At 37.5% G+C, this 17100-nt stretch overlaps 2 protein-coding genes across 4 annotated transcripts; one reads left to right on the plus strand and one right to left on the minus strand.

Moving 5' to 3' along the window:
- The first annotated feature begins 6961 nt into the window (after positions 1–6961).
- Positions 6962–9935, plus strand: LOC124925729 (probable serine/threonine-protein kinase PBL8). 3 transcript variants are annotated; one of them, XM_047465806.1, is made up of 6 exons: positions 6962–7374; positions 7551–7913; positions 8003–8138; positions 8783–8919; positions 9007–9130; positions 9219–9935. In XM_047465806.1, exons 1-6 carry the CDS (start codon positions 7360–7362, stop codon positions 9713–9715), a joined length of 1272 nt encoding a protein of 423 aa, XP_047321762.1. In that variant the 5' UTR covers positions 6962–7359; the 3' UTR covers positions 9716–9935. The 3 variants fall into 3 exon arrangements, with proteins under 3 accessions (XP_047321762.1, XP_047321763.1, XP_047321761.1); XM_047465807.1 differs by having other exon boundaries at positions 7554–7913; XM_047465805.1 differs by having other exon boundaries at positions 6963–7374; positions 7543–7913.
- A 596-nt stretch (positions 9936–10531) lies between these two features.
- On the minus strand, positions 10532–16882 carry LOC124927116 (ethanolamine-phosphate cytidylyltransferase-like). Its single transcript, XM_047467465.1, has 9 exons — positions 16477–16882; positions 15482–15717; positions 15042–15223; positions 13896–13967; positions 12715–12782; positions 11487–11607; positions 11075–11140; positions 10866–10988; positions 10532–10784 (listed from the first exon to the last, which is right to left on the minus strand). The coding sequence occupies exons 1-9, from the start codon at positions 16788–16790 to the stop codon at positions 10713–10715; spliced, it is 1254 nt and encodes a 417-aa protein (XP_047323421.1). The 5' UTR covers positions 16791–16882; the 3' UTR covers positions 10532–10712.
- Positions 16883–17100: the final 218 nt, after the last annotated feature.

The raw sequence follows: 17100 nt of genomic DNA on the forward strand, positions 1-17100 counted from the left end.
AGGCTTGGAAGAGGAGGAACCGTCACATCCACTCCAACGGTCACACCAATTCAAGCGAATATTAGGTCACTCCCTCCTACACCCGGTCATTTTGTTGCACGCACCGGCTGTGTCTCTGTTCAACTCCCTTATGATCATTTCGGCTTCATCTATGTTCTCTTCGGCTTAGTCTAAGTTATCTTCGGTTTCAATCGGTTACTTTTCAGTGTGTTGTTGCATCAGTCATTAATGAAAAGTAACATTTAATTAATGAGGTAACCCCCAACTACATGAGTAATAACTACCCAACTAACTTGGTTACTTTTCAACTAAATACCTACCTCGAGCTCCGCAATCGGTCAAAAGTAATCACTTCCCAACACACTTTGGAAACATAAATATTCTCTTCTCCAATAAGACAAAACTGACATTCAATGTTGATGTTTTCTCTCTAAAACCAGATCTATATAAAGAGACATTTCCTAATCAAATTAACACATCTCAAATCATAAATCTCTTGGACTCCTTCTCTCTCTACTAGCAAAGTTCTAATCATGCCTAGCCGAACTCTACCAAACTTCCTAAGCATTGATTTTGACTCATGCCTTGAAATCAATGATCATGAAACAAAGGAGCTGTTGTTTAAGTCTCTCATTGACACCGGCCTTTGAACTTTTCTCGAAGAATCCGGCCCAATACTTCTTGAGGATGTCAAGACCTTCTTTAGAAGTGCTTGCATCAGAGGAAACTATATTGTTTCTACGGTACGAGACCATACCTTCTGGCTGGATGAAGCCGAGTTTGCTCAGATGTTCAACCTGCCCACCGAAGGGTTTTCGGATTTTCCACCCCGAGAGGGCAGCGCCGCGGAATCCTATGCTTGGCTGTTCTTTGGAACCGGGGTGCCGGTGGAGAACAACGGACCGAACACCTGTCTTCGGTTACACACCCAGCTACTAGTGGAAATCGTCAATCGCTCGATAATCTGCCAATCTCCCAACCAGCGATACTCCAAAAAGGTTTATAACATGATGACCTACATCTTGAGCTATGCTCCCATAAATTGGTCATCGGTCATCTTCCAGAACCTGAAAACCATGGTCCTAACCAAGAAAGGTCTCGGTTATGCTCCTCACATTAGCCGACTCATTCTCAAGTACCGTCCAGAATTTGGACCGGGTGAACTGGCATCTTTCTCAAACATTCTTGATTGGATGAGGTGGAAAACAAGTTCTCTAGGATGGTCATTGCCTAAGCTGTATCTTTTGTACTCCTTTCCTTTCTGTTTCCAAACCGATCTATATATCGGTTTCTATCTTGTACCTTTTTCAATGAAAATCTATTTCAGTATAAATACTCGAGTCAAAGTAACAAACAAATTATACATCTAAGTGACCGGTTAATATTATCAAATAAATTTGTTCTCATTGAAGTATCAGGTCAATATTAATGAAACCGCATTCACATCTTCGCGGCTATACACGGTTTCGAAAAGAATCGCTTAATCCAAAATTGCAAAAACTCTGCTTATTCAAAATAACCAGTTAAAATTCGATAAACAAACCGATGTTCGTAGAACTTTCCGGTCAATGTCAAAACACCGCAGCATCGCGATTCACAAATCACCTCATAATACGGTTTCAAAAAGGGATTGCATCATCAAAACCAAAATCGAAATTTTTGGAGGGAAAGATTCCCGCCAACATATCCCGCCAAAAGCTCCCGCTCAAATTTTTTGCCTCTAATTTGGCGTCCATAATTTGCCGCCTTTTTCATTACCGCCCATGGTTTGCCGCCAAAATCACTTGTAGGGAAAATTCTCGCCCAAGGTGATGGGACGGTTTGCGACGGTTGAGCTTCCAGACCGTGCCTATAAAAGGGACTCTTGGCCATTTCATTTTTCTCCTACGCGAAACAGCTTTCTCTCTCTAGGCTCTCAAACTCTCTTACAGCGGTTATTCTTTTGTTCTCTCAAACTCTCTCAAATCAACAATGGGTCGTGCTTCAGCTTTGTTCAAACATATCATTCAGGTGGATTTTGAGGAGATCCGCCAAAACGGTTCGGTTCCGGCAAAGGAAGTTCTTACCCGGATTTCTGAAGTCGGACTCGAGTACTTTCTAGGCGGTCCTTTCGTTCTTTACAAGGAAGCGGTTGAAGAGTTCTTTAAAACCGCATCTCTCTCTGGCGACAAAATAACCGCAACTGTTGGCGGCAAGCAATTCGACATAACCGAAGAGTCGGTTGCGGAAATCTTACGTCTTCCAACAGATGGTCGCAACGTTTCGATGGAACTAGACCAAACAACATTCGAGGCGGCTTGCCAGATTCTCTCGGCAACCGGGGCTCCTATAAAGGTATCCGGTAAGAAGTCATCACTGCGACCGGAATATATACCGCTCTGTGACATCTTCACTAAGTCGGTTCAGGCGAGAGGTGGAAACTTCGACAACCTCACCAGGGAAAAAATCGAAATGCTTATCGGTTTACTGAACGGCATAAACGTCAACTGGGCGAAGGAGATTTTTAACAACCTAAAAGACATGGTGAAACCGGATTCCACCCGGTCATGGGGATACGCCATCCCTCTTGGGAAGATCATGCTCCACAACAACATCAACACTGGTCCTGGTGTTCTTCTCTCATCGAGCAAGATAATAAGATCCCGACAATTCCTGGAGAAGAAGCAGCCGGCCCCCAGTTCTACAGGTGGCCGAAGGAAGAAATCTACCGCCAAGACACCGACTCCGGTAAAAGACAAGTCTGAAAGCAAGAATAAGAAACTGATAGTATTCACGGAACCGCGCTCAGAAACGCAAGATGAGGAAGACTCGGCTTCCACGTTTGACCGAACCGGCTCGCAGAAAACCGATGACAATCCATCCGATAAAGAAGAAGGACCGATTGAAGAAGAACAATCGGCCACAAGCCTTGACAATGCCGGTGCGGCCGCAAGCCTTGAAAACACCAATGCCGGTGCAGACGGCCGTGGGGAGGAAGAGGTTCCCGTTGATAACGACCAGAAGATAGCCGAGAACATTGTATGCAAAATCTTAGCAGAAATTCATCTGCAAGCTCAAAAGGCAGCACAAGCATACAATGAGTGGTTCCTGATCCGGTGCAATAAATTCTTCAAACATGTGTTACCGGACCTAACCACCGGACAAAGATTTGAAAGAATTCTGGAGATAGAGGAAGACGTTATCAGGCTCACAAACGCCGAGGATCCCAACGAAGCCATGGACCGACACGCAATAGTGGAACCGCGTGCTCGGCTACAAAAGCTAACCGCACATATACGAAAGCTTACAGAACGGTATGTTACGGAAGCACCGAAGGCTAAATTACAACTCCTGGTGTTGAATATACTTGAAGTTAAGAAAGTAGAATTCATTGACGAAATAGAGCGGCTTGAAGCGGTGCGCAGACAGCGAGATACAGCGCACTCTTCGTGTCCTAAGACCGATGACGGTTAGAATCGAGGCGATACGCCTCCTCTAGCGGATCCGGTCATCAACGAAACCGACGAAAGGACAAAGACTCTTTTCACCAGGCCACTTGAAACTGATCAACCTGGGGATTCAGAACCGGCCATCACAGAAGAAAGAGTCAAGTCCCTTATTCAAGAGTTTGTCAGCTCAAAGGTTCGACCGTGGAAGAGGAAAATCAAGAAAGCCGTGCGTCAAACAATCATGTTAGCCGAAACAACGAGGGATGATCTTGTGAAGGCAAATGCCCGGATCACAAAGATCGAAGCCGACTACCGGGACGACACTATTCTGCACAACGAACATCTTAAGCGAACCGAAGACTTGGAAGATAAGACCTCCAAGATGGTGGATGACTTGGAACGGTTTCAAGAGAAAACCGATCAACAGTTCACAAAGGTAGATGAGGACCTAGGGCGGTCAAGCAACGATGTCGGTTCGACACTTGACAGGGTCACAGATCTTGAAAAGAAAAATGCAGGTCTTGAAGAGCGCAACGATAAGCTTGAAGCCGACCTCAAGGCGCTCACCGAACAGGTGAATGAGATAATCAATGCCAAGCTTGCGGCCGATTCAGCGGTTGAGGAAGCAAACGCTCGGGCGGCTAAGGATATTCAGGATGCGCTGGACGAAGAAACGCGGAAAACAAAGGAAGCACCGCAATCGTCTGATGCGAATTTCAACGAACGATTACGAATATCAATGGCCAGAGATCCGGCACTTGCAAAGAGCATAGAAGCTCAAGCGGTCAAGGATGCAGAACAGTTAAATACTGAAAAACGAAGGCTCGCCGATTTTGCAAAGGCTCACAAGAAGACCAAGGTGGCTTCTTCCTCTTCGGTTCTGGCAACACGGAAAAGGAAAACACCATCAAGGAAGATTCAAGTAACCGGGATGCTGGAGAGGATCACCGAGACAAATATCGAAACTCCACCGAACCCGGCTTCCCAAACCAAGGATGAAATCGAAGAGAATCTCGAGCCGCGATCTACAAGACAGCGAGTTTCCAATGCGGTTCCAGTCAGCATGGTCGGTCAACCGCAAGCTGGAGGTTCATCTTCAAGACCGGCTCAACCGGATGAGGAACAACCAACCGATGACATGTTGAAAGACTTCCTGCCATCCGAATCAGAATAGGGGCTCCTTTTTCTTAATCTATGTTTATTTCGGTTTCTACATATATAATATTTTCCCTTTTACGGTTACTTTTATATATATAAAGTTATTTTTGAAACCGGCCTATACTTGCAATCTTACATGATTTTGATAATTTTAAATAAAATAATCAAAAAGGAAGAAATTGATAAGATACAAGATTAGAATTTTCCAAAAATTTTCTCAAAATTTTTCCAAATTTTTCGAAAAATTCTCCCAAGTCAGTTTCAAAAATCCGGTCAAATAAAGAACCGGCCTACGTTTGCAATCTTACATGATTTTGATAATTTTAAATAAAATAATCAAAAAGGGAGAAATTGTTAGATAAAATTAGACCGGTTAATAGAACTTAACACAAATAAACCTTCTATGCAGGAACAAACAAAGAACTGGACCAGTCAAACCAATGAACCGGTTGAGAAGCTCAACCGGTCAAACACCTAAACTGACCAGAAACATGACCGCACAAAGAAGGCAAGATCGGTCTCCTGATTAAACACCAGACAGCCGGTCAGTTAGAAGGCAAAGGAATAACCGGAAGCCGTCCGGTTAAACCGATCACATCGGAAGCCATCCGGTGAAGATAAATAACTGACCAGCATAAGAAGATACTTCGGGTACCTGTTGAGAATGATACCAAAGGAACAGACTGAACATTTCCATATTCATATAAGTCTGAGGACAGTCTGCAGGCTGCAGAAAACCGTCCTACAGGATCTTTCCACTTCGGGATAAATCAGAAAGGCAATCTTCCAAGTACAGACAACTGTCTAACCGACAGTTACCACATTGAGTAAAAGACAAACCTAGTCGGTTTGTCCTACATACTGGAAGAACAGACTGCCAGGTCTGAAAAGTTGACCGCCAGGTTTGAACAGTTGACCGCCAGGTCTGAATCAATGAACATCTGCTCAGCCAATCAAATTCAAGGAAGTAAAATATGACCGTTGGCATATTTTACCTATAAAAGGAGCGGTTGAAGAGGAGTAAATGTGGGACACAGTGAACAATTAATTTACAAGTGATAAGAATGTGTTCTATCTCTAGAAAAGCTTAAAGTGCTAAGTTGAAGTGTGTACTTACAATTTCGGTGTAAATTGTACGGGTGTTATCGAGCATGAAATAAGTCTCGATCGAATTATATTTGTATTCCTTAGTGAATATCTTTCTCGCGGTTTCGAGAGGAAGGGGTGACGTAGGAGTTTTATCTCCGAACATCCATAAAACTTGTCTTGTTATTTATTTTCTGCCTGATTTACTTTATAACCGAGCTGTACTAACCGACCTACACCATCTTGACCGACTCTACACTATCTAAACCGAATCACCAAGTTACAAAAACCGACCCATCAATTTCCAAACATGTCCTATTTAAAACTGGTTCTGCCTATCCTGTGAGTGTGTTGCTTCAACCTGAAACAAACTTCTTCCGCGCTTGAACCTGGTTCAAGGGTTTGTGATAGTTTGTGTAGTATTGAAACCCCGGTGTTAATCTCTAACCGGATTAATCACCACCCTTTGAGTGAGACGCGCTAACCGGTCCAACCCGGTCCTCCAGCCGCGACCTAGATCCTAACATATATATAATATGATGCTTAATTTTTAAAGTGTTCGGATTGTCGAGTCGAGAACTGTGATTAATTTGATATATATGTGAGAATAAATTAAAAATGTTATCACATTTTAACCCGTAATTTTTTTCTCAATCACGGACTAAGTACTAGTTTTATTTAAAAAAATATAACCGGGCTTGAGCTCACTACGTCCCAACGTAAATCCTTCACAGGTTGAAATGAGCTATGGAGCCGCCTAAGGTCTCCTTAAAAAAAATTAAAAATATACTCTATACAAGTGTTTGAACTCAAAATTTTAATAATTACTACTATAACATTTAATCAACTCTATATTACAATTATAATACAAAATATTTTCAATATATCATAAACATATACTAAGTTAAATAAAAAATAAGATTTTTTTTTCCCTATAGAATATCCAAATTTTCCGTGGACATCCCAAAATTCGGGTAACGGAGAATCATGCACTAGAAGAAACAAGTGTATATTTGAGTTTTTATTTATGTTGTTATTCATTGAAGGATTTTTGCACCTAAACAATACCTATACGTACCGCCATCATCCACAAAGCTCTTCTGAAACGGAGAAAAAAAGTCAACATAAAACGGTAAAGAAGAGAAAAAGACAGCGACAGAAAACTTGAGTGAAAATGGTTCTTAGACAAAGAAACGGCTAAAAGATATTTTGATTTTTAAAGGGAGTAGTTAAGATTATTATTTTAGAGCCTTAAAAGCAAGTATTTTGTAATCTTGATTTACTGCCATAAATCTACCCCTTTTGAGGCCAAAGCCTAAATTTCACCTCCTTCGTCAGTAGTAGTAGTAGTCAGTCTTTTCTGCTTAAGCATCTGCACCAACAACAACACACACCCAGCAGAAGAGAAAGAAAGAAAGAGAAAGAGAGTTATCGGTTTCATACTTTTCACTTTTGACTTGGGAAGAAAACCCAACAAAAGTTTGATTAAGAAAAGAGAGTTTGAACTTGGGAAGAAGAGGAAGAAGAAGAAGAAGAAATAGGGTGTTAATCGAAGAATGAGACTTTACCCATTCAGATTGGGAGCAGAAAATACAATTGTATCAGTGCAGTCTAGTCTAGTGAAAGAAAGCTACGATGGGTAATTGCGGCACCAGAGAAGAATCTGCAGCAGCTGCCGTTGTAACCAATGCTCATCATCAAGGTGCTCCCATCCCACTTCGTTTTTCTTCTCATTTCTTCAGACTAACAAAACCCATTTTCAATTGAATCCTTTTTTTCCAGATCTAAGTATGACAACATTTGACTTTGTATTCTATCTCTATTTTCTTCTTTATTTGGTTGAATTTAATAATGTGGGAATCTCACTCAGTTCAACAGCAGCTTGAAATTCTATCATCATTACCATCTGGTGGTGGAAATGGAACAAAAAATGTAGTTGCAGAGAAGAAACACATTCGTTCAACTTCTACTACTTCAGATCTGAGTGATCCATCCACCCCTAGAATCATTGAGGACTCGAGGAAGAATTCCATACTGTATACCCATGTGATTGCGTTTACTCTCTTCGAGTTAGAGACCATAACGAAAAGCTTTCGATCCGATTACATTCTTGGTGAGGGTGGATTTGGGACTGTGTATAAGGGTTACATTGATGAGAATGTCAGAGTTGGTCTCAAATCACTTCCTGTTGCAGTCAAGGTCCTTAATAAGGAGGGTCTTCAAGGCCATAGAGAATGGCTTGTAACTTCTTTTTCTTTTTCCTTTTTTTTGCTTCATGGCTTCTTTTCTCTTGTATTTATTCACTTTCACTGTTTGGTTTGGTTAATCAGACGGAGGTAAACTTCCTTGGGCAGTTGAGACATCCAAATCTGGTCAAGTTGATTGGGTATTGCTGTGAGGATGATCATAGATTACTTGTCTATGAGTTCATGTTTCGAGGAAGCCTTGAGAATCATCTTTTCAGAAGTATGATGCTATCTATTTCATTTTGTTGCTTCCCTTTTTCAGTTAAACTTTAGATTAGTTCTCAACATTGTAATTCATTTAGGGTTTAGACGCTTTAAGCCTAGTAGCCGGACCACCACACTTCCTAGGAAGGTTTCCTTTTTTGAAAAAGGTCATAAATGCTCGAACCTACAACCTCGTGGCCATGAGCCTTGTGCTAAATTAGCCTTCACTTCAGACCACCAAAATCTGTTAAATACTCTAAGGTCTCGCAGTCATGATTGTCTCCTTAGTCATTAAGGATACAAATGTAGGAATTATAGAATAAATCTTGTTCAAGTAAGATCTAACATGGAAATCACAATCTTAACAACTTAAACACATGAAGGACTAACTGTGTTCCATTACTAGCACAAGCGTCATCTTTGATTAGGGCTCTAAAATGATTCATGTGTTACTTTGTTTGGAACTCTTATTAATCTACAAAGATTTCATCTATACATTATGTAGGCACCCATCTAGGATAGTTAAAGTAGTTGAGTTCTCAAGTTCGATTTTCTTCGAAAGCACTCCATTGAACTGAGGGTCACGGTGGTGGAGTTATGTGCTAGCCTCCTTCATGATTTTTGCCCAAGTTAATTGTTCTTAATGCGTTCAATATGCAGAAACAACATCCTCATTATCTTGGGACACAAGAATGATGATTGCTCTTGGGGCTGCGAAAGGACTAGCTTTCCTCCATAATGCGGAAACACCAGTTATATATAGGGACTTCAAGACCTCCAACATATTGTTAGACTCTGTAAGAATCGATTTCTGCAAAAGGATCATCAAACATTATTAATGGTCAAATTGTTATACAAACCCCTTTCTTTCTGTTTTGTCTCAGGATTATATGGCCAAGCTTTCTGATTTCGGCCTTGCAAAAGCAGGGCCACAAGGCGACGAGACCCATGTATCAACTAGGGTCATGGGTACTTACGGTTACGCAGCCCCAGAATACGTGATGACTGGTAAATCATCCAATCTTTATGACAATTTATGATGGTTGATTTTTTTTGTAAATGTATCAACTTTAACAAACAAATTTTAATTTGACAGGGCACCTAACGGCTAGGAGCGATGTGTATAGCTTTGGAGTGGTTCTTGTAGAGCTATTGACAGGAAGGAAATCAGTTGACAAGACTCGGCCAAACAAGGAACAAAGTTTGGTGGATTGGGCTAGGCCAAAGTTAAACGACAAGAGAAGACTTCTACAAATAATAGATCCTCGGTTGGATAATCAGTATTCAGTAAGGGCAGCTCAAAAGGCTTGTAGCTTGGCATATTATTGTCTAAGCCAAAACCCGAAAGCAAGGCCTTTGATGAGCGATGTGGTGGAAACCTTAGAGCCTCTTCAAGGCAGTAGTAGCAGTAGTAACCGGGCAAATGAAGTGGTATCGTCCACAATTGGGAGTCAATTTTCCATGGTTGGAGTTCCTCATTACAGAATTAATAGGAGGTTTGTAGGAAATGTTGTTGTTGTTTCTGGAGCTGGTTGTAGATCGCAAAATCCAAATTATTCTCGAGGAGGACCAGCTGCGTGTCGTGTTAGGTGAGAAGAAGGGAGACAATAGAAAGATTCTAACAAATAACAATGGTCTTGTTATTGTTGATGTTGTTGTAGTGTCGTTTGTCAAAGAAATTTGTGTCGTTTAGACTTTTGGATTGATCGATCGATCTCTTTGCTTGTAAATGACGATGACGGTTAGATTCTATGTTCGTTTCGTCAAACTTTGTTTCATTTTTTTTGCTTAAATGTGACCAATTGTTTGTTCATATTGACTAATCTCTAACATGTCAAACTATTGTTTGAGAAAGAGTTATTTGAATTTAATATAAATTATTATCTTAGTAATAATTAACTTTTATTTTTAAAATGTATTTTAATGTATTAAATGTCAGTTATTTAACCAACTCCTATTTGAATTTTTGATAACTCATGGATTTATAATATAGTCTTAATCAGGCAAAACAAGTTTCCTTAAAATATAGAAGTTTCCTATAAATATAAATCTAACTTTTTTTTCTATAAAATTATATATTAAGAATTTCATTAAACTAATTTAAAAGTTCCCTAACTCTAAAATCATAAAATTTTAAGAATCAATGTTAATCCAAATCACATCAAATAATATATATTTTCATTAAACATTATTTAAATAAAATATAATTACTACACTAAACAAGCTCCTAAATGTGCTCAAACATATTTATTCTCCTTTCAGGTATCAAAATAAAACCTAAAGTAATTAGAATTTAACAATAAAGTGATACAAAAATCCATGTTAAATTATAATTCTATTAAATATTATTATAATTCTATTAAATATAACTAATTTTAAAATAAATCAATCAAATTTTCAGGAACAAAATTCAACAGAACCTAATAAAGTCTTAAAAATATTATATAATGAGTAACAGACCTGGAAAACATAAAGCTAATATATCATCATCAATAAGCCCTAAAATAAACAAGCTTTGAAAACAAAGTTAGCTGCAAAATTGGATCTCGAATTCAATACACTACAACAGTAAAGACCAATCTTGTTCTGATTAATCACCAGCGACAAAAGTTTTGTCCTCGTAGTACCTCCTCTCACTTTCCGACTTCTTCTCTTGTCGCTTCTGAAAATAACAGTTTCCATATGAACATGTATCCCAAATACAGTTTTCAAAAACATTATTAATTTGTTTATTTAAACCAACCTGATAAGCCTCCTGGTTTGATACAATGCGCTTGATTATTGTGCTAGTCGTGATATCGAGAGGGCTTTCCAATGTTTTAAGAATGCCCATACTAATTGGAACGGCATATGGGCCATCACTCCCCTGTAAGATCATAAAAAATAAGAAGAGATATTGAGATTTGTTATCTCATTGTAATCCACTGCAAGAAAAATTCAATCTCATGTTACCTTATCATACTCGGTATCTTCTGCCACAGTTCCATAGACAACCAAAGAGATATTGAAAGTTTTCATCTACAAAAATAATTCATATGTTCCGTAAGTAAAAAAGACAAATTAGCAAATCCAATTGTTCACTTCATTTAATTGTTTAACAGTTATTATTATAAATGTTTCAGTATCAGCAACGAGAAGAGAAACAACTAATTTTCTTTTTACTTTTGAAGTTTTAATATTCCGACGTAATTAGTGAGAATCAAATTTGATCCACATAATAAATAATAAAATAAATAAAAAGTGTTTCTAGATGGGGCCACATTGTTCAGATTGACATTTTTCCCTTTTTTTTACCTGGATCATGCATATGGAATACAGTTGAAATCTGAAATGAACTTGAACAAATTGAACAACAAAAACTAACCATGTCTTTTGACACCACTGCTGGTGCACCAATTATCACCTCGTCCACATAACGGCAAGCCAAAACGCTCAGGCTCCTTTCGTGCAGAGTCATGATTGGGCGTGCACTGCCTCTCTTAGAGCTGCATAACCAATCCATTAAAAGAAATTCACCGTTAGATGATATTTTTTAGTAGTTCAAGCCCCTTAAATAATGCACCAAACACAGGTGCTCCTTCATGTTCATCCATTTTATGTTTCAACCGTGAGTTCTAAAAGTGCTAATAATAGTTGCTCAACAAAAAAGTTAATCTACAGAACTCTAATTCAAAAGGGGGAGGAAGAAATAGATGTTTTGCAGAGTTAAAAGCAATTTTGTGTGACCTTCCTGAGAACTTCAAGATCTCTAGTAAAACGAGGAATAAGTGAATTGATCTGAAAGCTTTAAGAGCATGAATGAAGTATTTGGGATCATGAAATTTAGGAATACCTCCACAGCCAGACAACCATAAGACCCAACAGGGTTTTCACACTCCTAGATCAGTAGAAACATGAACTTTAAAGAGGTTCTCTACTAAGTCCCCACTCCCCACCTTTAGTATCCCTCTTTAATTATCAATAAATGTTAAATTGCAATTCACTGAGGTGTGTTGGACAATACTGAAAGTTACATACAGAGTGTTTGAATGTTGAATGTTGAATGTTGAATGCCGAATGCCGAATGCCGAATGAGTTTAAAGTTACAAAAATAAATATTGAATAAACAAAATGAAAAATAAATAAATTTTAAGTACTTCATATTTAAGTTGATTATAAAATGTGGAACTAATGTCCGAATGTACAAGACTATTTTACCTTTATAATGACATAAGTGAATTAGTTTCCAGCGTTAAAGTTATCTTTTGAATGCTCTTACTAGATACCGAGTTTAGACATTCATAGTTTACTAAATTAAGCCAGGTTATATAGCTTAATTTGAGTTGAATCTAAATAATTAAGTGGTTTTAAGTAACATTTATCAAATGAACAATTCAAATAAGCACTAATTATTTAGAATAAGTGATAAGTTGTGTTATCAGTGTGTCTGAGTTAAAACTACACTAGTGCACAAGTAATATCTAGCATAAATGAGCCCTACCTCATTACAAGCATAGAAGTATACAGGTAACTATTTAAAGTTTCTCAAATGAACTGAAAGCACAAATTGGAGCACCTACAACTCAAGAGAACAAAGATTGCAAGTCTATAACCTGACTGTTTGGTCTGTATGAATTCCAACAAGCAGAAAGTCTCCAAGTTCCCGAGCAAGTCTTAATATCTGTACATACATGAGATGATTTAGAAAGCAGAAGAAAAAATGAGTCAATGAGGGAAAAGGGCTGAACTGAATAACATGTTAGTTTTACAGTTGCAAAACTGGAGTGCTCATTCTGGATGTAAACATTTATCTAGACTACTAAACAGTGAAATTGTGGTAGTAAAACCTATTTGTGAATATTACAATAAAGCACAAAATGAAGGATTGGCGTACACACAACAATGCAATATCATCTTATTCCAAAAGATAACTATATCACACAAGAAAAGTACTTTCAGCAATATTTGCATCACATTTTTTTTCTAGATATTTATTGACTTTGAAGGGGATGTCACTCTTTCATAAAACTTTTGGCAACTAAATACATCCTCAAGTGTCCAACGATACAATCAGTAGAATAAATTGGCCATCATTAGAGATAGACATTCTAATTTTAATTTTTTTAAAAGACAATTAGTTCCTTGTCCACCCACCCAAGATATGTAGTACCCTGTTCCTTATCCTGGAAACTTCAATTTCCAACAACAATTATCATGAAACCTAAAGTAAGAACATTCAAAATTCTCATATAGAACATCATCATAGTTTCCTAAATTTACATAGGGTCTATGAGTCTGGATCTTCATCTTCAGAGCTATGAAAAGATCATCCAAAAATTTACAGTAGTAACAACAGGCATCACCATCTGCTCATCATACACACTACAGATGCTTCACAGCTCTAGACCAGATATTTCCTTCGAGGCTTGTAAATGGAACAGATTGATAACTGATCTAACTAAGAACTTTCACTAATGGCCTTGTTTGATATGGGTTATTTGACATTAATTTAACCCACTATCCAATCAACAATCTACTCATCAATCTCATCATTCAAATCATAAACCAAATACCCTCTATTTGTTTTTATTTTTGTTATTTATTTATACCCTACATGTCTTTTTACCCAAATAACCTGGATAAATCAAAGTTATTAAGAACTAACCACTTTGTTTTTCAAATAACCCTAGATCAGTCAAGACCTAAGTCAGGGGATAGGCAATTGGCAACCCATGTAGAAGAAGCAATTGAGAAAAAAACAATGATAGGTAATCATACAGTCAAAAATACAAACCTCAACATGTCCAGCATGGAAAAGATCAAATGCACCATCAATATAAACTATTCGAGCATCTGGTCCAGCCCCCTGCAAGCAAAGGGGGAAATGGAGCTCAAGGACAAGGGGCAAATGAAATGATGAAAAGGCCATAGATAAATATATAATAGCATACAAGAGAATAATTCTAATGAACAGGAAAATTTATCACACTTTCGTGGACATCAGGAACTTTTGAGAAGCTAAATCTCAATTCCACATAGTGGAGAGCATTTAGAGAAATAAAAAATATATAGTACCTCAAATCAATCATACAGGTCCTTACAAAGTGTGTATGTTGTGAACATAGACCACTTACCTACGACTAGTGGAATCATTATCCTCAGTGTCCACAAAACAGTAATAACATGTTCAGTTAAAATGATAATACTTGCATGATTACCACCTCAACTAAGAGAACATCTAGAACATAAGGTACTTTACAGTCAAAGTCTATAAACTTCCAGTTGTGGATCACCTCTCATATGGCTTGAACCATACAAATGTCTATACATAGACTCCATAATTTGTATTGTAGGTTGTAAGATGATTGTCTACTAAAATAATTACATATAGTGATCTGTTGTATGAAAAGAATATTCTCTTTGTTTCTTAATGATTGATTGGGAAATTTGAAGGCAGTCTTTGGAAACATAAAATGCATAGCTAAAGAGCTAATAGATAAGTGAAACTGATGTTTGATAGACTTGACTAATCTAGTCTTACACATCAATCTCATAATGTATTCTTATCAATTTTGGTCTTTTCTACAGCAAAGTACATACAATCAAACATCATTCATGTCATGTTAAATAAGCCCCTCACGATCAACTCTTATGTCCGTGCAATGAGAGCATATCATAAACAAATAATTGTATCAAACTCCTTTCTTTGCATTTCATGAGACTAATTTGAAGAAAGAAAAAAGTTTCAATTATAATATAAACGAGGTAAAAATTCTATTCACATTCAAATAAAAGCTGGTCCCATAATATGGAATGAGGGAGGCTGACTTACTTCATGCACATGAGTTTAAACCTGTGTAAGACAACTCGACAGTTTCCTCAAAAATAGAATATCAAACAAGCAAATATCAAGAAGCAACAAATGCAAGTTTGCACATACATTTCTATTGGAAAACTGCACAATCCTACGAGAAGTCGGCAGAAAATGAGAAACACGTGTTCCAGTAACATCATCTTCAGATTTTTGCCCATGCCCATGTCCATGACTGAACTGCCTTTGTAGTGAAGAATGATTATTGCTATCACTTGTAGACCTCTCTCTCACGCATAGAAGCATACGACCTTGTTGAAATAAACTTCAATTTAGTATAACTATATAACCGTCTGCTAATTAGGTAAAGGCAAGATTGCAATAGTGTTAGAAAAATAAAAGTAATCCACATCTTTTTTCTTAAATGTTAAAGTTCATATAATAGTGTTGTAGAGAAGGCGACACGTTCGTTTAACAATGTTTGTTAAACAAATCAACCATGAGCCATGGTGAAATAATTAAAGTTATTCACACATCTTCTTTGATCCAATCTAAGGAAAGATATGTACCAACAATGTCAGTGCTAGATACGCCTTCAGTACGCTTGATTTGCTTATATCGACCAGCCTTTTTCGCAAGGGCATATGCATCAGTTCCATCAGGTAGAATGCATGGGTCATCCCCATGAATAATATAGTCTATGTTGTATTCATCAAATAGCTTCTTCATAAAATCCTCAGTGATAGCATAAGGTGCATCAGTAATAACTTCATCCACCCACTTCACAGCACTCACCATAATCATCCTACAATAAGTTAACAAACATTAAGCAATTAGACATTGAAATTATGGGCACTTGTACAATGAAAATAACTTCTTTAACAAGCTTAAAAACATACCCATTCATGAAAATAAAGAAAGGAAAGGAATCTGTAACATGATAAAGATGCATTAATGTAACTTGTAGAGCAAACAAGCAATATATGTTTGTTTTCATCTCAGCTTCCTAGTATTACATGACTAAACACTGTTGTACAACTTAAGATGCCAGGATCGAACTAATATACTTGGTTTTGATAGATAATTTAAGATGGAAGCATAGAACTCCTATCCTTAAACTAATAATAAGCAACCCTTAACACCAAGCGTAGAAGAATCATGTATGTAACCACTAACCAGTATGATTGGATTTTGCTTACAAAAAGATGATTATAGCCAAACTCATCCAGTCCTTTGACACAAAGTTCTTGCATACATCAATATATCATCTTTCCAATTTAACCAAAGTTATTAAATGTAAAAACCAACTTGATACAACATTGAGAAAGAGCTTTTCTTTAGTGGGAAAATAAATACAGGGTTCATATTGCTCAAAAATGTTTGGATCTGATGCTTTAACTGATGTATGTTAATATACTAATATGAACATAAAGAGAAGATGAATATGCAGGGTGAGAGAAGCTTAAAAAAAAACCACACCGACAGACATATTTTTACTTATAGACACCAATACAAATACCCAAAAAATCATCAAATGAAAAAATGAAACTGGCGAGATCTATACCTTTCATTAAGAGGCGTAACTGGAGGACCTTTATTAGCAATAATTTCAGCATCACTGACAATTCCAACGACCAATTGATCTCCAAGAGCTCGAGCTTGTCGAAGAGCATTACAATGACCATAGTGCATCATATCAAAACAACCGTCCATGTAAACTCGTATTGGCCCCCGCTTCTTCTTCCTCCTTCTCCATACCTGTAAGGGACAAGTAAAATAGAACCCTAAAATGGAAACTCCGATAACAACTCCACCGATCAACAACCTCCCAAGCATTTCCGAAGTGCGAGAACTTCCTGAACCGCCGACTGTCATCATGTGAAAGCAGGTTGCAGAAAGTTCACGCGAAGAAGAAGAAGAAAATACTTGGCTCCCTACATAAAGATGTTGCAGTTTATTCTTCTCCCATCTCTTTCGGTAATGAAATTATGCTAAAATTAAATTTAGACTTATTCTTTCTAGAAACAACAAATTTTAATTTTAATTTTAATTTTAATTCATTTTTTATTATTAACAATCTAATATATTTAGGAATAATTTTAACTAATTTAAACCGTCAACTACCGAAAATGTAAAATCGAATATATAATCTATTCAAATAACCAATTTAGTTTCACGTTTTTGTCGT

This window comes from Impatiens glandulifera, chromosome 2 (assembly GCF_907164915.1).
Source record: "Impatiens glandulifera chromosome 2, dImpGla2.1, whole genome shotgun sequence".
NCBI lineage: Eukaryota > Viridiplantae > Streptophyta > Magnoliopsida > Ericales > Balsaminaceae > Impatiens > Impatiens glandulifera.